This window comes from Leptidea sinapis, chromosome 24 (assembly GCF_905404315.1).
Source record: "Leptidea sinapis chromosome 24, ilLepSina1.1, whole genome shotgun sequence".
In the NCBI taxonomy this organism is placed as follows: domain Eukaryota; kingdom Metazoa; phylum Arthropoda; class Insecta; order Lepidoptera; family Pieridae; genus Leptidea; species Leptidea sinapis.
Genome location: NC_066288.1, coordinates 4,823,473 through 4,848,811, shown reverse-complemented (window position 1 = coordinate 4,848,811; position 25,339 = coordinate 4,823,473). Strand labels below are relative to the sequence as shown.

At 32.9% G+C, this 25,339-nt stretch overlaps 1 protein-coding gene across 4 annotated transcripts in view; it reads left to right on the top strand.

Moving 5' to 3' along the window:
- Nucleotides 1-712: 712 nt before the first annotated feature.
- The window catches only part of LOC126971549 (serine/threonine-protein phosphatase 6 regulatory ankyrin repeat subunit B), a 55,750-nt gene continuing 31,123 nt past the window's right edge, over nt 713-25,339 (top strand). For all 4 annotated transcript variants that reach the window (XM_050817843.1, XM_050817844.1, XM_050817845.1 and 1 more), the window contains exon 1: nt 713-1,059. In XM_050817843.1, coding sequence (XP_050673800.1) covers nt 730-1,059 — 330 coding nt within the window. In that variant the 5' untranslated portion in view covers nt 713-729. The remainder of the gene's footprint in view (nt 1,060-25,339) is intronic.

Below are 25,339 nucleotides of genomic sequence, written 5' to 3'. Positions count from 1 at the left end.
TGGTTACATAAACAAAAGCAATACGATTTGTTTCAGCAAATAAAAACTAGCAGTCAAAATATTCTTTATATTCTTAAACAACCTTAATTTTTACACGCTTTTGAGCGCGATTTTGACCCACTTTAAACGGCTAGATTTCGTTCAAACTTCGTAGATTTATTGAGTACCGATGACAACACATTATTTGATAAAATTATTCCTTTTTTCAATTTGCAAAAAAAAAAACAAAATAAGATGTTTGTTAATTTATATAATTTTCATTTATCGTCGATAAGGCAGATTTATCTGATATTACGAAATTTGCGAATACCAAAGAGTATTTTGTGCTTTGTAGCGTGTTTTTGAGTTTTTTTTTAACTATAATATAATATTATTACTTCACAGATTAAAAGATATTTTTCTAATAATATTTCTTTAATAATCTGCTGAATTCGCCAAAAAAGCTTTGTTTACCTATAAGTAGTGATATTGATAAAACATTTTCAAAGGGAATATTTGGTAATCAAGCTCCCGAAATAGGTCAATGCATGAGACATTTTAAGACAGCTTTTGTAAGTTTGTTTGTAAATTCGGCTCGTGTTGTCGGCGCCTTTATTTACCTGAAGCATGCAAGAAGTCGACTGAGCTACGCAACTACCGCAGTTATGGTCCGCCCGCCCTACGATTAACATCGGACTTAGCCATGCATCGCGAAACGTGCAGTGATTTTAACAAGTGACTTATGTAAGGATGTCGGCACCAGGCGGGAAGAAGGGCGGGAAAGTACCGCCGAAAAAGACACCTGAAGATGATAAATCTGCAGCGAATAAAACTGAAGATAAAGATGAGACGTCTTCTAATAATGGAGATAAGAAGGAGAAAGATGACAAGCCAATCGCTGATGTTCCTAAGCCACCGAGTGCTGGTGTCAATATGCGGGAAGCTGCTGCCAAGATCCTGGTGCTGGCGCAGAAGGGTGAATGGCCAGCTGTGGAGCAGACTCTCAAGGCTCTTGAGAAGCTGGTGGCTGCTGGGGGTGAAGACATCGTGTCTGTTCCCATGGCAGGGATTGTTGATCCGGTAATTAAGTCAAATATTTACCATTCACATACCACTTTTTAAGGGCTGACCTTTCCAAAATTGTTACTGTTTTTCTTTGTCCCTACTCATGTAATGTATAGGTTTGTAACGCTGGCAAGCTTTAAAGAAAGCATAAATTAAATAAAGAAATAATATTTTTTAAGCACATGGTTAAGCAATATATTATTATGCCTGAGTTAAAAAAAATTGCATGAGTTGTTGCGTAAGAAAAGAAATAGATTAAGATTTCATTTTTATTAACAACATGAATTAAAATTTTTAGAAGCAGGCTCGGTTTACGAATATAAGAATACACGTATGTTAGTAATTTTGTCCAATGTAAATTTTAGTTAAGTTCTCTGGAAGGCTTGAACACATATTATTATATTATAGTAAAGTGAGAGACATTTGTATATTAAAATTAGTAAACATAAAGCAAAAACTTCGCTGCATTTTCACCAAAGATTGTGAGATTTAGTATAGTTGTATACAACGTAATAGCAAATCTCAAAGACAAAAGAAAAACTAGGAGATATATATACAAGAGTTTATTGCCAAATACTTTTTTTTTTATTTTAAATTAGATTAATGACACGCTTTAATCAAAAAACCCTCCCCGTTGTTGTTCCCCGATTAGCCCACGCCTTAATAAATACATGTTTTAATATAAACATTATATTTTATCACAAATTACAACGTTTTGTGGCTAATTCATATAGAATTTATATTATACCGGACTTTTTTTCTAGATGCTATCAATATTTTTTTGGCTGTAATACTATCACTAACCATTACGTTACCTTAAGCGAATAATGCTGTATGGGAGCGCTATTTCTTCAGACTTACTTTAAAAAGTCTCATTCAAATGTTGTGAGCCTTCTGGAGTGTAAATTCCGCTAAGATTCATCTTCTATCACATCGACACGTGTTTGGCCACTACACGAGGAATCCTCAGGTGTTGTTACTCGCCAAATTCTAGCTCGAGACTGCGCACAGACAGAAACACGTGTCGAATTGTATAAAGACAAATCTTAGCAAATTGTTAAGGAAATTGGCTATGATACACATAAATGAATTATTATCGTCCGACTGCTTTTAGAATAAGCCTTTAAGGAGGTGAAAAGAAATCTGTTAAAATCATAGAATTTTCATACGAAAAAGAAGAACTATTTATCTAAATAATATAAATACGTTTATACTTACCATAAATTATTATTTTAATTGGTTTGTATTAAGCTTTTAATGTGCCACTTACACTAAAAATTGTTCTATGTTTAAACCTCAAAAATGTGAAAATTTAATAATTTCTTGAATTACATATATTCGGTCTGATAGAAGCACGTCATCTAATTATTAGCAGAATTTCGAACAAGGCATAAAATAAAAGTGTTTTGGCATATCTGTCAATGTTTTTCTATGCTGATTGAGAATATTTGGTTCGCTCGCGATACGGTTCTGACGTACGCTCACGCAATGTAGTGTGTTATGGAAAATGATTTCCTTTGCTTTACTGCTGGGATCGTATTCATTATGTCATGAATATTTACAACGACTACCGGAACTGAAACTGTTCTAAATGTAACAGCTTACAGAATAAAAAAACAGTGTGTTGAAATGAAATGTTAAACACAATTGACGTGAAAACTTCTTGAAGGCGAAATATAATCATATGCTCACCAAGCCAGTCGTCTCTATTTTCTTTTCAAAACGAGCGTTATATACCTGGCGTGACTGGTCAGTCTCATTCAATGTGAATAAATAAAGTGCTCTTCGCGCCTAAAGAATTAATTACACATAGCAGTAACATGTAAAATACTATTTATTTCACATACGCTTTACACTATTACGCTTACGCTCAAGAACAACACAATGAAAATAAAAATAAAATATAGACGGCGGTCTGTTGGGCCTGTTAGCACTGGTTAGCTGGCTACGATAGCGGTACTTTCTGGATTGAAGTAATAGTGTTCAAGCACTACTTTCGATTTGAAGGTTATAATAAGACAGTGTCGTATATCTCAAGGTGAAACCACAGACAAACACTCAAGATGATTTTGTTGGTCCATTGAACCGTATACTCTCACTTCGGAGCCCCCAGTTCGATCCCCACCCACCTCGTAACAAAGTGTTTTCGGTTTTCTAATTTATAAGTACCTACGTTTATTCGACCCTTTATAATAAGGTCGGCAACGCTCTTGTGATTCCTCTGGTGTTACAATGCGGTGATTATTACCATCAGATGACCCGAATATACGCTCGTTCTGCATACTCTTCAATAAAAAACGGTGACAAGGTAATTTGACCTTGAGAAAGTTGGCCTTTTAAGGACTGGAATCTGGGCGATACTGCATTATGGGCTGCGTATCTGCTCTAGGTTGTATGCTGTTCCATACCGTCAAGTGAACCCCATTCAAAGTTAATAATAATAAAATAAATTTCTTTAAAAAAATTTAAAATATTCACTTTGATTTCCAAATAATTAAAATAAAATAAACAAGAGTAATTAGAATTTCCTCAACCCAACTATTTATTCATTTAATACTTCAAAATATAAAACACTTTAGGGGAAACAATAAATCAATGACATTAGTTCTTGCTAAAACTCAAAAGGTTACTACAGCTTTTCTATATTAATTCCTTAATTTTCTAGATTATTTAATTAAATAGATTCTATAGACATATTCAATTGTATAACCTCAACGTAATTCTCGAAATACAACGAAATTATTCTATCTAACGGTTACGAACTTGCTATAGAATTTGTTCCTGATACAACTCCAAAACTCTTACTGATACTGATTTAGATCTCTTCAACAGCAATTTAGCAGATCTAAGATGAAAATTACTTCCTATTACTTGATATTGTCATAACATTTTCTTGTATACATTCTTAAATTGTTAATTTCAAATCATATTTTGTAAAAAATTTAATTTACTAGTTTTATGTTTTAATTTTTAAGTCTTATTTTTGCATATTGTAAAACCTATTTTGAAATGCTGTGAACGCCTTTAATTAATAGATATACTATACTAAATAGAATCTTAATAATGTGTAAGCAAATTTCATGTACATTAATTGTTGGTGTTCCAGTAAATAAATAAATTCCAATTTTAAAATATATCCGCATCGTATAAATTTGTTTTATCTAATTTATTTGAATGTTCTTTATAATAAATTGGTTTTAGTTGCATATGTTTTTATTCGTCATAAGTGGACATACAGAATTATTGTATTACAAATAGGCTATCGCAAATAGCATTGCAACGATCTTTACGTCATTAATTTGAAGTTGAGGCCTTCACGACAAACTTTAGACATAAACGCCGGTGAAGCTTTGTAACTCGATTTAGAGTCAATTATATTTCATTGGCACGTTGACACTGTATTCCGACATTTATATATAATTTTACATTTAAGACTATAAAAGAAGTTTACTATTAACTACATCTAACTTTTTTTTTTACTAAAAATAAGGGAGACGAGACGAGCAGGACGTTCAGCTGATGGTATTTGATACGACCTGCGTATTACAATGCAGTGCCGCTCAGGATTCTTGACAATTCCCAAAAATTCTGAGCGGCACAACAATTGCGCTCGTCACCTCTCGATAGTAATAATATATTATAATATATCGATAATAATCTCGAGACATAAGATGTTAAGTCCCGTTTGCCCAGTAATTTCACTAGCTTCAGCACCCTTCTCACCGAAACACAATAATGTTTACACATTACTGCTTCACGACAGAAATAGGCACCATTGTGGTACCCATAATCTAGCCGGCATCCTGTGCAAAGGAGCCTACCACTGGTGAACTGGTAACTACGAGTATAAGGACAAAAAACTTCGCAAGTACTCCCAATATGAGCTTAAATAAAATTATACTGACTTTAGCTATTAAGACTTTAAGTCTTACATACCGCAATATGACTATAAAAAAAATAAAAAAATATCAAACTTTTCTCAGGTGATCTTGTTAAGTATACCTACATATTAGACGGGTTCCACGAAGCCAACCTTTTTTAATTGTATAATTCAAACTTGTATGTAGCCATACGATAAAAGAGATTGGAAAAAATTTGTTAATTAACAATAGCATTTACAATAGCACTTATAACTTTAGCGCTAGTTAACGCCCGTTACGCCATCGTGGAGACCTATTTTCGGCGTTGAATTAAAATTATTGTAAGTAATAGAGACAGACTTCCGGAAATCGGAACTTTACTATTGGAAATTTCCTCCTATTTTTGATCTTATTCTCAAACTTTGTTAAATATTAGTAGTTTTTGAGTTATAAACGAAAAACTGAATACTAGTTTGTTTCATCTTGAGATATAAACAGCAATTGCAATTTTTATTTACACTATACTTACTTACGATACGATACTGGACTGCATTCAGAATCAATGAGCGATCTTTTAACCTTTTTAGCGTAATATTTATATATTTAAATGTGATAATTGCAAAAGAACAAAACAAAAAGGATCCTTATATAATAGGCGCTAGAGTATAATAGTACTTGGGAGATAACTTTCTCAAACTCTGTTTTAATTAAACAAAACTTAATAATTTTCTAGACTAATATATTATTTTTACAAACAACATTACTACGTAGCTCTTATTATAAGAAACAAAAAAAATTCGATTCAATGATCAAATATGATTTCAATGAATAAAGATATTTTAACTTTGACTTTGTTGCAAAAATATTTTGATGTGATCGATGCAAAAGATCCAGATACGACAAATGTAGATAGATATTTGAATATGATAAATCTAACGATAGTTGTTAACAATGACACGTTATCTTATAACGATGTGATACTACCAGAAATAATAGCAATCTGAGAAGTACCAACTCAAAACAAATATTATGATGTAAGCTGAACTAATCTCTCGGACCAGATTAACTTTATAAGCATGACAATAAATATCGATTTCACGAAATTTATCTGAATGATAACACTGTTGATAAGAGCTGTTCAAATCCATTTTCCATAGCATTCCATTTATCTGCTGACGTGTAGGTCAATATCTATAGTAAATTAATTACTTTGAACTCATCCCCACTTATATGATAAGGCGAAACAGAAGACACAATTATGGGCAGATTATGCTGCTGAACATTAGCTCGATACCTCACTTAAGTGTTGTTTAAGATTACACCACAGAAGTGATAATCTTATCAAAGCAAATAAATCAATCTATCTAATATATATAAACTTCTCGTGTCCCGGTGTTTGTTACCAAACTCCTCCGGCTCAACCAATTTGTTTGAAAATTTAGGTGTAAATCGGGTAGGTCTGGGAATCGGCCAACAACTATTTTTCATACCCCTAAACGATAAGGGTCACCCACCACTTAATATTTTATTTTGTTATGATTCAGCATATATATCGTTCAATTTTCACTCAAAACTAGATGTTGATGTCTACAATCTATTTTTGTATGGCAATTTTAATATTATACTATTTCATCCATAGATACCCAATAGATTTGCAAGATGGCAATATATTGATTATTGTAGTACGATAAATTTTATGTACGATATATTTGGTAGGTTTGAGAATCGGTCGTCATCAATTTTTTATACCCTAAAAAATTTTTTTTAATTTTTTTTTTTATAATATGGCAATACAACGTTTGCTGGGTGAGCTAGTTAACAATATATTATAATCGTGTATTAATTACTCTGGTTAATTTTGCTTTGCCTAATCGACTTGCACCCTTAGTCGATTCGAGCCAAAGGAAGACAGAGAGAGAGAGAGAGAGAGAAGATTATACCCAAAAACTCTAAAGCAGCTTTCACTTCAAAAAAGGCAAACCTGCCCGTAATGGTGAATGATCAACACTGAATATGCTCTCTAGCATTACCAGAGGAACCAGGAGAGGGTTTCCGGTCCATGAGCCTTGTACTATCAATCTGGATGCACTGCGAAACTTCAGAGTTTCATTGCAAGTTGATAAAAAAAGTCAAACAATTTGTTTAATTAAAGTTGAGTTTCCCTGCGAGATCGAATCAGAAATGAGGAATTCCGTAGGAGAAATAAAGTTGGACAGATGGCCGATGGGGTAGAAAAGTCTTCGAATGGCGACCACGTACCGGAAGACGTAGTGTTGGACAATATGAACCGACGATGAACTTATCAAGATCACCGGAATACGTTGAAGGGCAGCGCAGGACCGATGACCGTGGAGCTTTTTGTTGGTAGGCCTTTGACTAACAGCTTATTAAAACTTCTATCATAATCATCTTCCGGCTGAATATAATGATGATAGAAGTTATTCACCGAATATGAATAAATAAAGTTATAATTAATATTATATTATTACTCCTTCTTATGCAAATTATTATAAGCACACAATATATGCTATTAAATGGAATGTGCAAAACTGGCAGCGTGACCTAACTTTGATTCGATGATTACGAGCAGGCCTGTGTTAATTATACAGTAGTGGTCTTAAATCGGGTCTGCCAAGGTCAAAGAGCAATGTATATATACTTTTATATAACACAGTATAGAATGTTGTGTAAGAGTTTTTAACCTAAATGGATACGGCAATACGTATTAATTAACCTAATACGGGATTCTATTTTAATAACAGCTATTTTTTTTATATTTCAATAACTTTTGTGAGCTTATTTAATAAAATATTTAAGATATTAATTAATATCGTAAAATGAAGGTGTTGTGTGTTTTTTGTTGCTAATAAAGTGTCTTCTATTCTTTTCTAATTAAAAATAAGACCGGTGTTAGTGCTATGCAATTGACCGCAGCGGTTAGCCAGACCGGTTGGCTATATCTATTTCGACGTATTCCTTATTGACGCAGTTAGCTGTTTAGATCTTCAATCTTCAATACATCGTCATAAATATAGCTAACCGGATCGACTAACCGCTGCGTTCAACCGCATAGCAGGCCATAATTTCAGGCAAATTAATAATTATAAAATTAAATCAAAATTGATAAAAATGCTGCTAAAGATGGAATAATATGAGCTGATATGTTACATAGTTTTATTACTAATAAAAAATTTTTAATAGTCAAAATAAATAATGACACTATTTTCAATTTTAAATAAATTTAAATGTAGTAAAAAGTATCACCAGATTGATTAACTTTCGATTAAGTATTACCGGAATATTTCGATTAATCGGATAATACTTAAGTATTTCGAATAAGAATAGTAAAATTAAATTGTTGAACACTTAGATAATTATAAAGGATTAATTATTACTGTTATTTTTAATTATAACTAAATTTTTACTTCGGTTTTTGCGTGAAAGTTAAATGTAATCCCATTTAATTCTAACGTTATCAGGGGGGACAATAATTGTACCCCTGTAAACGTCAACCTGGAAAGGTAACTAATATTTCGTTAAAAAAATAATAAAAATTTCAACGGTAACATCCAAAGCTCAGTTATAAATGTGTGTTATAAGAAAATATTTTATTTTCAATAATGCATTAAATTACACAAACACCAGTGCTGAAGCCTTTAAAAAGGATAAAAAGAGAAAAAAAATAGTAGAATGAAACCCATTGGAAACGAAAGAGTATATAAGAAAAATTAAAGAAAAAATAAATTACGGGTGATCTGTGGTTGGGAAGTGGAAAAGGGGGGGTCCCTTAAGTTTTCCTTGTGGGTAAAAAACGGCTTAACTCGATTTCTTGTGAAGCTACAAGTCCTATGGAAAAAAATTAAATAGCTAGGTTGTAGGTAATAACAATTTTTGTTTTCACTCTTTTTTCACATAACCTCAAAATTTATGTCAATGACAAACGAACGAAACTTGAAATTGATCGACCGCTGTCAACACTCTTGCATCAAAGGAATCACAGGAACGTTGTCGGCCTTTTTTTATGCCGTTCTAGAAACTCCGCTGTAGCCACCACCAAGGTAGCTAGGTACACCAAGGTAGCTCAATTCACCATACGTATTTTAATGCTGATTGACCTGAGATCAAAATGACTTTCGACATATTATATTGTAAACTATGTTTGCCGAAAAGGTAACCCATGAATAACTGAGAAGGTTCTTACAAAAAATTACCTAGTTCCACAATTACAATTTGGCTTTACAATACAGAGGACAACTATAACTATTGCAGTGTTAGATGTAGTCGACAAAAATCCAAGGAAGTTGAGAGGGTACCTTATCTTGATTATATTAAAAATCTCCCAGGCGTATAAAGACGTATTATACCGCCAACTACTCTAAGTGAAACTTTATTTAACTATTCTACCCCGCGGTAATATACTTGTTTAAAAGCTTTGAAATCATTATCAAGATGTCAATATAAAATGGCGTGAAAATGGCGAAAGCACTTGTAATTCACGTTGCGCTCATGTTTGTAGAGGAGTGGCACAAGGATGAATTTTAGAGCCACTCCAGTAAGTATATCCTATACACTGCAGATGTTAACCACTGCATAAATTGTTGCATAAATATCATATGTATGCTAACGACATATAGAAGCACAAAGGTACAACCAATTACACGGAAGCTTAGGGATGACGCCACCTATGATGAAAAGGATTCTTAGAATGCTTATCGGTAAGCATAAAAGCATTTGAGAATAATGCTGGAGTTTCTTTGGAACTATTACAACGCAATCTCGAACATTTCTTAGCTCGATTTAAAGCCATGGATGCAACGGATCATTTGAAAGACCATCATTTAATTTAGGTGATATAATGATTGACACAATTATGTTATAAATGATGATTTTTATAGATAGATTTCTTGATTGATCAGTATAAAATAACCAAACTATTCTATGTAAATACAGCTTGAAATTGTGTACTCGATCTCTTGGCAACGGATCGCGTGTTTTAATAAAACTTCTTTCAATTTTTTATGACTGGGGATTCTTTATTGCTCGTTGGATCGAACCATTGTATGACTTATACGTCTGAAATACACAAACCGGTTTCGTGGTAAAGTTATTCATACAAAATTCTCTATTAAAAAGTATTTTCTCTCTATAAATCCCAAATTCATAATATTACAGAGAATAGTCTGTGGATTTCATTGATTAAAATGTAATGTATCAAGAAATTAGGTTTACTTTTAACTATGGAGGGTAGGGGCAAGAGGCAAGGAGAATCATCTGTGTATATGAAAAAGTGTCCGTCAAAATACGTAGGGTGGCGCTGCATTAGCATCTGGGTAGATCTGAAAACAAGCGTCAAATATACAATAACTCTAGATGCAAGTTTCCCTTTAATAATACTTGAAGATTATATTTACTACATAATTTTGTACTACGTAAGTTGTAAAAATTTTCACGATTTAACTACTTTAGTCGACGATAATATTTTTTTTTAAACTCATACATCAATTCGTTTACAATTGCCACATTCACCATACTTCATACCCATTGTGGAAGCTTTTTGAACTGTTATTTACAGCATAAGCAGGAACCTTTTAACTTTCTTTGAATCTCCTTGCCTTTTCCCTTCATACTTTGAACCAGCCTAGCGAAACTCTCAATGAAAAAAGTGATGCACTCGATTGTATGAAACGTGCAGTTATTTATAGATTGACAGATGACGGCTATAATCTTGTTAAAAACAGAGGTGGCTGAAATCCACTACGTTTGAAGCAACTGTTCGTTTTCAAACTTAGCCGGATTAAATTTCAAATCATGGCACGTTTCATACTTAACTAAATTTCAATTTTTACTCAGGTAGTCCTGCCTCTTATTGCATAGTATTTACATCCTCTTTGCTTTGAACAAACAAACTTTTACTACGAAATTGTAGGAATGCAAATAATAATTCCGACACAGTCGCAAATAATATATACAAATAGTATTATTGATGTTACCTCGTTGTGTAAATGAATCGTTCTCAAGTATAGGAGTTTGTCGACATTAAAAAAATTTCTTTTTTTTGTTGGAAAAACACTATTTTCTTTCATTTTCAACTAACTGTTAACTGGCACTTTGGTATTAAAATTATAAAATCAATAACAATATGACGTAAAGATAAGGTCTGTTCGACAAATACATTTACAACTTTTTTATTTGCTATAAAATAATTATCATTATACGTTATAAATTATTTATCGTATTTGTTAAATTCACGTTATTATCCAGTAGAAGTTACCTAATCGATAAGCACTATATGCACAAAGTACAGAATAATAATTTCAATTCTGTCGTGTAGCACACACCTTTTTATGTCATATTATTAAGGGGGTAAAATTGATATACGTTTATTTTTTATTTTAACATATTTATTTAATCAAAATAATTATCATTACTATCTATACATTGCTGCCATCTAATAGAAAGGTCATTTATGCCTGTACGATAGAACTGTGCTGATCTAGATTACTAAACTGTGTGAAAGCATTTTGTACTGCCTCCTGAGAAGAAAACTTTTTATCATGTAGAAAATTGTCCATATTACGAAAAAAGTAGACTGTTGGATCAAGGTCTGGCGAAGAGTGACGAATGGTTTCTAATTTGCAGTTCCTGTAAAGTAAAAAGGGCAAGAGTTGCTCCTAGAAAACCTACTCAGAGATTGATGTATTAGTTTTGCTGGTGTCTCATAGATGATTGTGGAAGAATGCAAACTATGCTTCACAAGACACTACATAACACAAAATGACAAACTGTATTTAAATTTTAGTGATTACTGGAATGCAATGCAATGGAACCAATGAATGCTCTCCGGCCTTGATACCCAGAAAACCAACATATTTATTTAGATATGTTTTAAGATTTGTTAAAAAATAGGGGCATTATTAGTGCGTAGATACTATTTTTCAATACTTATAAAAATCTTATACGTTTTAAATTTACTTACTTGCTATATAAATTATGTTGATCTACACATAATCATGTCACACGTCAGCCTTATCTTCAAAGTTAAAAAACATTTTCTACAAAGCATGGCCGTGCGTGTATTCGTTATACAGCGAGTGATGAAGAATTTCCGTCTCGCACTTCCGAAGACTTTACCTACGACAGACAGGAAGGTCATACAAAAATAGAAGGTGCATAAGTGCACGCATATGTATCAACTGTTTGTTCTAGATCCATTTGTTCTTTATAAACAATCTTAATATCACCTTCATATTCCGCAAAATCGTTAGATTAATAATTGGAATGGATATTCGATTAATTTTTAAATGTTATCTGGCCTACATTATCTATCAAATTAACCTAATCTAAGTAAGACGGTGATATTTATAATCCAACTGAGCAATTACGATTGTACGTCGTGATTTTAAAATTACCAAAAATATAGCTTTATCAGGTATTATTACTGTACATATTTATGGGAGTTTATTATTGAAATAATTAATTTCAAAAAACTATCTCATGAAAATAGTAAATCAATGTAAATTTTGTTCAATTCCCAACTTTGCTATATCCTCTGGCCGCACGCCTTCGTTCCTAGGTTCATAACTTTCGGCGAGATTGAAAGAATTTTAAAAACTTGTTTGTTTGGTGATGGATATTATAACATAAATTATTTTTATAATAAAAAGCACACTGAGTATCTAGCTGTGATTCTTCTCAGGTGTATTCTTCTATTTCGAATAGTTTTTGACGTACAATAAAAGATTTTAAAGCGGAGTCGATTACAACATATCGCAATGGAAATATTCCGACTCAAAAAATACAGTGCACAAAAAAGGACTTAAAGAAAATTTTGAACCGAATAGGATAATAATATATAATTTGAAATATCTAATAAAAAATTTGGAGGTTGCTTCCCAAAAATAAACTTTGGGATCCAAAATCTCTCAATTTTCAGCGACAAAGTCATCAAATTTTTTAATGAATTTAATAGAATTAGTACTTTTCTAAAACTTAAACCGAAGAAATTATTCAAATTAATATGTAAATTTTGAATAGACAAAAGAAAATCAGTAAAATTAATTCCCATTTGCATTTGCTTACCTAACTTTGTTCAACACAAATATTGTAGCGTCGGTTGTAGCATTTACAATCCTAGTCAGTCCGCGCCTTAATTGAATGTTTGCAATGCAACGGAACCAGTGAATGCTCTCCAGCCTTGATACCCAAAAAATTACCACATTTATTTAGATATGAGGTTTGTTCAAATAATAGGGGTATCATAAGTACGTTGGTACTATTTTTCAAGACTTATAAAAATCTTATATCTTTGTGTGACGTTTTCATAGCTGTCATCAATGATATTTTTAATATTATAATATCATTGGCTGTCATAGTCTATCTAGACGTATAAATGTTGGAGCATTCTATGGACTATTAGTATGATGACAAGTTTACCAGTGGCTCCTTTGCACAGGATGCCGGCAAGATTATGGGTCACAACGGCGTCTATTTCTGCCGTGAAGCAGTAATGTGTAAACATTACCGTGTTTCGGTCTGAAGAACGCCGTAGCTAGTGAAGTTAGTGGGCAAATGAGACTTAACATCCTACTTCTCAAGGTGTCAGAATTTTCAGGTTTTACAAGAATCCTGAGCGACACTGCATTGTAATGGGTAGGGCGTATCAAATACCATCGGCTGAACGTCCTGCTCGTCTCATCCCTTACTGTCATTAAAAAAAGGTTCATCCAAACACTTATAAATTGCGATTAATGTAGTCTTGGAGCAATAATATTAATTTCTATAAGAATGTAGTAGTCTAAGAGGATGTAAATACTACGTAATAATAATGTCGTGGTGCTTATAATTGTAGCAAGGTGGTACTTAGTTCCTAACTACCAATGGATATCGAGATATTTTTATTGTTAGGGCGTTCTGCTTTGTTCGGTGAATCCAATACAATTTTTGTTTGATTTACACTAATGTGTTGACAGAGATAGCTCGCCTGATAATTGGTATCTATTAGACATGTGTTTGCTAACCCATTCACAAAGTTAACTTTTTTTTCATGAAAGAGGAGGACGAGCGTACGGATCACCTGATGTTAAGTGATCACCTCCGCCCACATTCTCTTGCACCACCAAAGGAATCACATGGCCTTTCAGAAAAGTGTACGCGCTGTTTTTTGATAGTACCCGTGTCGTAACGTCCTGGACCGACTATTAAATCACTCTCTAATCCACACATTGACAAATAAAAATTAGTGAAGCATTGTCAATGTGTAAAGAACTAGTTCCAAGCGTGGTTGAGGTGTTAACGACTTGTCAATAAAATCTGTTACAGAGACAATAGATTCGCTTACCTTCTATCTTGCTCTACTCCTTCAAAGATGTTGTTCTCATGCACGTTTTGTTTCTGTATAGAGTTGAAAATAATGAGGTGTAGTGTGACCTTAGAAGAGGGTATTCGCGATATTTATAACCTAGGTCCTAAAGAATCATTGAGAGCAAAATTTAAAGAAATTAATGTCTTGACTGTTGCTTCTCCATATTATATTCTTGATAATGTAATGTATGTTCATAGGCACATAAGTGAATTTGCTAGAAACTGTCGAAACTATAATGTTAATACCAGGAACAGACATAAACTTATAAAGCCTACTACTTGGCTAAGTCGAGTAAGTAGGTCTTTTGTGGGGCGATGTATATGCTTTTACAACAAGATCCCAGAAAATATTCAAAACAAAAGTATTACGATATTCAAAAGAATTGTAAAAAACGTTTGTGTGATAAAGGTTACTATAACATAAATGACTTTCTTAATGATACCACAGAATGGGAATGGAGCGACTGCTCTCAGGCTATTAAATAATAAGTTTAATTGTACAATATTACTTAGGAAACATATTTTTGGATGAAAAAAAACCCGCTGAGTTTGTTGCGCCCATTCTTCTCAGGTCTGAGGCATTCTTTTTGGAATAGGTGGTAGTTTTTTAATATTTGAATTTGAATATTATTTGCCAGTGTCCTGTCATAATCAGTAGAGCCGTAACAGTAAAAAAATTTAAAAATATAATCATTCCTGGATTAGATTGTAAGATATCTTGTATTAACACTAGGTTTTAACACTTTGTTACTAACATATTATGATCCTTTGTTGGTCGAAAGAAATAAATTATTATTATTATTATTGCATAACTTCCTTTGCCACTTCAGTTTTATTTAAATACTCTATCATAATAATATAATTTTCTTCGTTTGTATTTTTGGAGCAAACATCTTTGTAGTTGTTTTTTGTGTAATAATGTTAATTTTGAGTCCATTCCATTATCAATATCATTATCAATTTGTATTTTTGTATATTTAAACCAATAACTTAAAAAATCTTAATTAACTTTAGCCTAAACTACATTGTTATATTTTTTATAGTCACTTCAAGGTTATATACTCAAGGTCTTGTGAGCTAAGAGCAATGTCCGTGAGAAGAACGACTGCCACACTACGCGTTCGTTCAGAAACATTAGGGTCTTGGCCTAAATAATATAAATGAATTTTATGTAACGCTCTCTACGCACGGTAACTTGTCACCATACTTTACTTTTTCTTGTGCTTTACCATAAACTAGATGTGTCACACTGTGTCACCCGCGTTCAGCTGATGGTAATTGATTCGCCCTGCCCATTACAATACAGTGCCGCTCAGGATTCTAGTAATACCCAAAAATTTTGAGCGGCACTACAATTGCGCACGTCACCTTGAGACATAAGAGGTTCAGTCTTTTGCCCAGTAATTTCACTAGCTACGGCGTTCTTCAGACCGAAACACAGTAATGCTTGCACATTATTGTTGCACGGCAGAAATAGGCGCCGTTGTGGTATTTATAATCTAGCCGGCATTCTGTGCAAAGGAGCCTCCCACCTCCCTTGGGATTATATTTTTTTTTAAAGCTTCCATACAAACGTATTCCTCTATTTTCTCCCTGGATAATGCTTCTAGAGTCACAATATCTAGATATGTTAAAGGCATGTTCCTAAGTTTTGCGACCATGTACCGGAAGACACAGTGTTGGTAAGCCCCCCACGAGTTGGACCGACGATCTGGTCAAGATCGCTGGAATACGTTGGATGAGCGCAGGACCGATCGTCGTGGAAATCTTTGGGGGAGGCCTTTGTCCAGCAGTGGGCTTCCGGCTGATGATGATGATGATGATGATATACCTTTTGTGGCGATACGTATAAGAGATGGGCATTTGATATGATGGATAATTTTTTAGATCTACTAAGGAACAATACCTATATTATAAAAAAAGTAAATTTCGCCAACGTCATCCGGTAACGCTCTGTGTTTCAGGAAAATGTTGGCGGCGGTGATCACACAACATCAGCTTAACTCCTTTTTCCTCCTTTTCCTAGGTTTTGTAGGTTTTCATGCAAAACTAAATTCATAACAGGTAAAAATATCGAATTATTATATAGTTCGTTATAAGAATAATGAATAAATACAGTAATATGTATCAATAATTGACTTGTAAATAAAACTCCGAGACTTTAAATGTTTTCCATTTTGGTGCGCTGGTCAACAATATCAAACAAAAAATGACGTCATAGTTCATTTAATTAACAACTAAAAATGTGCTTGGACAATATTTTTCTTAATTAATTTCTAATTTAAAATTAAGTTATCATCAAAAATGTTCAATCCAATTTAGCCATAGTACTCGGGTATAATATAGGTATATAATAAATGATATGTTATGTTTTTAAAGTGATAACCCTCACTTCTAGGATTATTACACAAATAAAGTTTGAAAAACAAAATTTTATGAACGCTGCGGGACTCGAACCCACGACCTCCGGCGTTCCATACCGGTGCTCTAACCAACTGAGCCAACCGTTCGAGTAACGGATCGATATAATAAATAATAAAAATATTAGAATTTGTGCATATGTATAATTTTAACAATAAAATCACTATATTTTTAATGTATGACATAAATATAATAATATAAACTCAATTTTTGTATTCAGATTTTTCGCTGGCAAGTGTAAAAAAGTAGAAAATTTGAAAACGTATTCCGTGACCGCCAAAGTCATTGAAGTTTGAAAAAAGTTTAAGAGTCACATTATTACATCGTCTTTTGAAGTTTATAAAAAATGTGTATTAAAACTTAAACTTATTAACCTGTACAAAAATATTACTATCTAAGTGAACAATGCGATTGACAATGAGAACAACATCATAAATGCTTCATTTACTAGTTATTATACCTAAAATGTAATAATAACGTTTGCCCGTAACATGATCATACTAAAAAAGGACGAAATACAAGAAATTATAGAATACTAAAATATATAGCTATTATTACCGGCAACTGTCTATTAACAACCACGTATTAACCATAGGAAAGACAGCCCTTGTAGATAAACGTTTAGAGGCACAAGAGGCCACAATCCCTGTATAGCGAGTGTACAGGGCATATCCGAACAATAAGCTCAAATTCTCTCATATCAGCACCGCTTGTGGAGGCTGAAAAATTTGCTGGCTTTGTAGAACGATCTATGGTGGTTGAAGTAATATGATAATTTGACACGAAGAATGGCCTTAATATGAGGCTAAGCAGAAATAGCCCAAATAAACAATCTATAATGTCCAAACGGATGGTCAAGCGAACAATTGTGTCGAACCTCTCACAGCTCAAGATAAAAACCCGTGTGTCCACGATATGCCACCAATTAACTCTTTCGTATTTTGGCCGCATAATGCGAAGGGGTAATGAGAGCCTGGAGAAATTTTTAGTAGTTGGGAACACAAATGGCAAGCGAGCCCGAGGCCAATCTCCTACCAGATGGACCGACCAAATTAAAGACTCCAGGTCCCCGATTTTTAGCTGCGTCATCAGGGCCGCGATGGGCAGAAGCCGACGGAAGCAAATAGTTCACTCCAAGTGTGGACCACTTCTTGATGACCACGATCCTCAGTAGTGAGGATACGACTAGAGAGAGAGAATGTCCAAACTTAGTTAGTACCAAAATTTACGGTTGTTGCGGGATTCAAACCCGCACCTCTTGGGATACAACCCAGGGCTCTTATCATTACTTGAGCCGTCCGAATGACGCATAAATTTTGGTATGATTCTTTTTCCAAGCGTGTATCAATAAAATATTTGAGCTCGCCGTCTGTCTTGAATAAACCAAATTTTTCCTTCTATGTTGCCTCTCATTGGTCAGTATTTTGTGGTACTGTGTCAAGGTCAGTGGGGAAAATATTTGCGTGCAAGCCACTTGCTTGGCTTACTGTAATCGATGGGAGATTTCCGACCTTCGTTCCTTAATCCTTGGCTAAATTTGACTTGTCTAAGGCACAAGGACGCTTTTATTATGTTAAGTATATTAAAATGTAATCTTTGAACATATATATTGTTATTTAAGTTCAGATCAAAAAAATATGTACAATTTCAGTTGAGTTGGTAATATTTTGATTTTATATTGTAGGTGTCTGTTTCAATTAGTATTAGTTTTATTTAGCCGCCACGGAGATTAATGCTGAAAAAGATAATATTTTGTATGAAAAGTAATAATAAGATTATAATTATTTTTAAATACACATATTCATCGTGTCAAACATTCTTATCCCTTTCATTGCTTGGCTCTTGGTCGGTATGTTGGTTTAATTAAGTTAAATACTGTTTTGATTATTTAAAAGAAGCAAGATCCCGTAAGATTAAGTATTTGCATAGACAGAATTAAATTTCGAACTGGCTGAATGCAAATAGAAAACTGTTTATTGAAAAAATCAACAAATGAACACTTAAATGTGGGAAATTTTTTGTTGTTCTGTGTTCGTCACTGATTTTGAAAAGTAATTGCATTTTTGGCAAAATGAGTTCAAGTAAAGACAATGATTGTGATGTGATTGTAACTTACTTTAACGCCACCTCTACAATCTCATCAATACAAGAAGAGGCAAGAACTATTTAGTCTTAATTTCCACGCATTATTTAAGTTCACACATTTCTACTGGCCGCTGCAGTAATGTAGGTACTATTTTCTTATAATAAACCTCGCCGTGATGAAATCCGTATTCACACGTCCCTTCCGTCGTGTTATACAAAATATTATTATCATTGATATGCAGAAGAAGCAGTGCAGGGGCTAGTACACATCCTTGGGTAACACCAGCGGTAACAGGTTTATGAAGTGTGCACCAAACCTAATTTTAGCGCCTACAAAATATTGATAGTGAAATCGTCTTCCCGTGTCTAATAACATTGTATATGTACTTAAATTACTTTAGTCTTCTCAGAATGTGAACAGAAGAGTTGAATGAGACGTTCATTCAGTCCAGTGGTTTGTCAGATCGAAAAAATGTGTGAAAATCTTGTTCTTAAAAGTTTTTCATTCATTTTTTTATTTATGTATTGAATATTTTGACGGACTACGATACAGGGTTAGTTTCGATTTACATACCAACTATTTGTCACCTAGTGTGATTTGTTAAAAAAAACTCTGTCAAGACTTCAAATAGATTCAATTTGTCAAATTATTGCTTGAACTTATTTTTGATTATACTGTTAATTTGTTCTTATTTTCCTAGTAGACACGGTAGTATGCTCAGAATACAGAACAAATCTGTATTAACTTCTCCACAAACTACTCCCCTATGAACAATGTTTTTATACTACATCTTCATATAATATGGCAAATGTGTCAAAACTGCCTCATTTATTTCTATAAACATGCGGGCGGGCTTAGATCATTTAAACGTCTAGATAGACTATGACAGTTGTGAAAACGTCGAAAAACTCTATCTAGCCGTATATTTCAACAAGCGGGAGGGAAAGTTTTATTAAAATCCATTTGAACGGTGGTTCAGCGGGCATGACAAATTTATTAAACTCCATTTCTAACGTGTTATTTGTTTTTGTTTTATTTTTGTTTGTAAAATATATTGACAGAAAACGATATTGTTAAAAAGGCTGTCATAACAATTCAAATAGCTCTCTGTGTTAAAGGATAATGTGCAAAATTGCATGGAGCCTGTCCTATCGGCAGCCACATCTGTACTTACTTAGTAGATGATGATGTATAATTTTTACTAGAGTGCAAAAGATTATTTCTGTGAAAAAATTGATTTTTACGGTATCACCAGTACTGTCGTCTGCATAGCAATGTGTGTTTGGAGGTGTCTAACATATCATTGACATACAGAAGAAACAGTGTAGGAGACAGCATACAGCCTTGGGGTACACCAGCGTTCCCAGGCTTAGTGTTCGAGCAATAACCGTATCGACGGTAACTCACCTTATCCGTACACGCTGTCTGTTAATGGGAGGACATAATAGCTTTCCAGCGATAGAAGATTGTATGTCAATTGCAATTCACGCGTCCCAATATAAGGTGATAAGAATGACTTATCGGGTATGTTGGGATAGCTTCAGATTATTGATAGCTAATTACTGACAGTAGAAGGTAGTAATTTATCTCTATCTGTTGATAGTATATTGGGAACGGCCGTGAGTCTTTTTCTACCGTAGCAGTATACTTCTCTCAGTGCCACTAGTTCCCTATTTTTTAAATGCTTGTAACCATTGCATTGTCACCTACTCTATAAGGTCGTTATTTTTACGAAAATAACTCATACTATGAATATTAGGGCCATTGTAGTAAACTGTTATTAATGTATCAAATTTCCGCACATTCTGATTTTTTAGGTTTGCCGCATTGCCCTTTAGCAATATCCGGTGGGCTTTTAGTAAAATTAAAACTGACCAACAAAATGCACAGTCATTGGGTTTGCTTACAAACTAGGGTTATAATAAGAATTTCTGTGGATTAATTTGCATTAATACAAAAACGATACGTAATGCAACTTAAATGTTATTCCTTAGAATTCCAAATTATTATCCATTGTACCCCACAGCGTAATTTTTGTGTGCTTTTGATACATTTTTGTTTTGTCCTCTTTGTTAAAAAACATGATGTATAAAAAATTGTCGTATATTAAAACGATATACTATTTATTGGAGTGCCACAGTTGATAACATAAAATAGGTCGTAAATAAGTAAATGTAAACATCCTTTACTTTGATATTTTGTACGTTATGAAGCTAAAACTGTGACTGTTTATATTTCGATGTTTTAAATTATAGAATATAATATATGGTACGTGAATGCTATTTAACCCAGCTGGTTTTTAAGTTTCATTCCATCGGTGTATTTATAGATTTCTAGCCGTTCCCGCCCGCTTCGCTGGGCAAATTTTAAAAGGAAGGATTGTAGGAATTTAAAATTAAATTTCGCATCGAATAGTGGTAGTTTCATGTCGATACGATCACTGGTTTAGGGGTGAAAGAGCCTCAAACAAAGACCATTTTCATTATATATATATTAGAAAGATTATCTTAACGTCTTATAATACGTGTACTATGTGTTAATATTTATATTTTAACATAATATTTATTTTTTAAACATCACTTTAAATTTGATTGATATAATAAGTATTACAAAAACTTCGAATCGTTAACAGCATTCAATTTAGGTATAGTTCTGATGGTAATTGTTCTCTGCAACTTTCGTTTTATGAAATTTCAAGACCCTACAAAAATCTTTAAAGTTACTAGCTGACCCAGCAATCGTTGTATTGCCATATATAGTAATAAATAAAAAAATCCATTGCCATCTCGCAACCCTATTGCGGATCTGTGGATGTAACAGAATAATAAAAAAATCGCGATAAAAAATAGGTGCTTATCGTAGACGGGTGAAAAGTTAAGGGTGAAGTTGTATGTATTTTTAAAGTTGTATCATAAATAAATAATAAAAAAAAAATTGGGGTGGACTACCCTTAACATTTAGGGGGATGAAAAATAGATGTTGTCCGATTCTCAGACCTACCCAAAATGCACACAAAATTTCATGAGAATCGGTTAAGCCGTTTCAGAGGAGTTTAACTACAAACACCGCGACACGAGAATTTTATATATTAGATAAAACAAAAATCATGATCTTAAATCTACTACCGTGCTTTACATATGGATTCACACACGAGGGAATTGACTGCAAAGCAAAAATATATAATAAAGGACGGGAACGTAGTATTCTCAACATGCAGTAGACTAAATTAGACACATTTTTTTTTATTAACAAAATCGGTGTCCTTCCGCCGCGACCCGCTCCCGCCTCTCGCCTCCTCACTACTCAAGCACATCTCACCTATAACTATGTATGTAGTTACAAACCTATCTTATATGACACCAACTCCAAAAATTACAAAAATCGTAACTAGAATTAGATTGTATAAAAATACGCAATTATTTTTATACTTTTTAGTGCATATTTTATCTTTTTTTTTTATAAATTTATTTAATCATAATAATCTATTGTTTTGGAATAGTGTTTTTGAAGTCGTTTGTTTTTTTGTTAATTTTCTTTTTATTTTTTGATTTTTAGTGAATTAAAGTACACTAACTAAGAATTTGTCTATATATGTGTAGATAATTTTTAACTATATTTTTCAATGCAGCAATGAACGTAAGCGCTTTGCAATTTGATTACAGACAGTTAGAAATTCTGCCACAGATCGCCCCTTTACTGTAAGTCGTTAAGGGGACTCCTTGACGAGTTACAGACCTTATTGATCATCATATTCGACTACAACAATTACTTGACCATAACTTCGGCCGAAATAAGATTCGGCTGAGTATCGTTAATTTGCTCCTAAGAATTGAAGAGTTCCGTTACTTTGCCATGGATTCCGTAATCAGAACCTAACCAAACTCTCACCAAACTATCTTTGAAGTATATATATCCTTTCCAATAAAAAAAAAATCATCGAAATCGGTTGGCGCCATATTGAGTTATTCGTAAATTTATCATCCACTTTGCTATACGTATATATAGCAAATTTAAGACTTTTATGGTTTTCTCATGGATGCCATTGTCAGATCTGGACCAAAATGAGACCATACGGGAAGCACCATATTTCAAATAAAAAAAGAATTAATAAAATCAGTTCACCCAGTCGAAAGTTGTGGTAACAAACATAAAAAAACATACCGACGAATTGAGAACCTCCTCCTTTTTTGAAGTCAGTTAAAAATAAGGCAGTTTACTAATGTAACTGGTGCATCGAGTTATGCGCAAAAAAAATAATAAACATGTTTCACCAACAAAAAATCAAAGATGAACTGATGGAATTTCAAGGTGGTGTGGTCCTCCTGGGAATAGGAATACAGAAAAACCTATGACTTTATGGGAGGATGAAGTAAAACTGTTTTTTACTGGACCTTTTTGAATACAAATTGCGCTGGATAGAGACATCCATTACCTAGTCAAAAGTTTCTGAAGAACAGTTTTTAACAATTACGCATTATGTAATAACAATAAATAAAACAATAACTAACCTTTGTAATTAAAATTAATTACAAAAGTTTATCCATTTCAAATCAAATCTACAGGACTTGAAATTTGGAACTCAGCGGCAAAAATCACTCCAAAATAGCTCTACGGAATAACTTGTGCTAATGCAGACGATATGTATACTTAACATATATTTCTATTAACTAATCTACATATCAGATATTATGGCTGTAGTAGTTCCCAAAATAGTAATTTAAGCAATAAACATGTTTTACTGACCTGAATCACCTCAATCATTAACGTTGCACGACTTACCCCGTGCTCATTTTTACCCAAACGGATAGCCTTCGTTCGTAGCTTTGCTCTGGCTCAAGGATAGTTTAGTTTATTTATTTTCATTTTCGGTTCGAATATTATATATCTATCTACAGATTTAAATACAGTCCATTTTTATTATTTTTGCTATACTTGTATTACCAACACATTATATTTTTCTATATATGATTAAAATAAAAACGGCGTTAATAAATATATTGAATTCGTCAGGTAGGCGTGTGGAATGTCATATTCAACAAGTGAGCGATAAAAGTTGAAAGGTTTCAAAGTATTATCGAATTGATGTTTGTTAAAAATATATTCGGACGATTTAAATCGCAAGAGATTTAGGAATCAATTAACTAAAAGTCGCGCAATGTGAACATACCCATATCTCTCAATAGCTCTAATTATTAGTATGAAAGCATGTTTATTTTAGTTTTGTTCAGAAATAACATATAAATTTGATGATAAAACGATATACACTAATGAATAAAACCAGTTGTTTTCATTATGAATACTCATTTATTCTAAAATATAACGGTTTTTCAACTTCGTGCTGTGTGTGTAAAATAATATAAAACACAATATGCATAATTTATGCATAGTCTTATAGCTTTTTTTTGATACATTGACTGAATTTATCCTAACTATAAGCATTCTTTTGCTACACGTAATTTTTTTTTTATTTTTTTTTTTTTATTTATATAACCACACTACATCCATCATTACAGGTTTAACCTAATGCGACAGAGTAATGAACAAATACAGTTATAACAATACTATCATTGAAACACATATTTCGTAAAAGAAAAACTTAATTAACTAGATAATATTACTCTAATTGAATACTAGCTATACGCATAGATACACTTTCACGCGCGTAAACGGATCGTAAAGAGGTACACTCTTTTGCTTGTATAGTAACTTCTTTGTATTGTAATAGTTGTAGGGTATTAAAACACGAATGTGGTTTTATCACACGAGGCGAAGCCGTCTGTTATGATAGTATCACATGAGTGTTTTAATACCTAATTATCAACAGTTGCATAAAAGACTTTACCTACACCCAATATAGAATTCAAAGAACGAAGAGATACTTACATCATATTTTGTGTTTATAGACCGCCATCTTCTAACTTGTTACTTTTACGTGGTGATTTTACTATAAATATCTTAGTAGGATCATCTGAAAATATCAGTTTTCTATTATTATTCCATTCATTTAACCTTAATTGTGTGTTCTCCGAGCCCACTAGAATCGCACCAACTTCAGCTACCTGCATTGACAATATAATTACAAACTTTGAAGTTGTTGAAAAGTACTTAATAAATGGAGTTCCCTCCGATCATAAATGTCAAATGATTACATTAATTAATCATAGTCGGAGAACAGTTAGTCCAGTAATTAGATTTAGACCATTAATCAAATTAGACAAAATCAAAGTTAAACAAAGTCTGTGAAAACGTAGGAAATAAATTATGTAACTTGACACCAAATTCAGATAGCCCTAATAATATGTATAACACACTATTCTATTGCATCTATGAAAAATTTAATAAGACATGTAAAGCAAAATCAATAAAGGCTTAATACAAACCAGATTAAATTTAGAACTTGGGCAACAACTGGCATACACAAGAGTAGAGATGTATTATATGAACTGTATGACAGAAGGTCATATACACCTAATGTCAACTTCCATAATTATATCAGAAATTATTTTTAAAAAAGTTTGCATCAAAGCTAAATCTATATATCTCAGAGATAAAATCAAGAAATCTAATA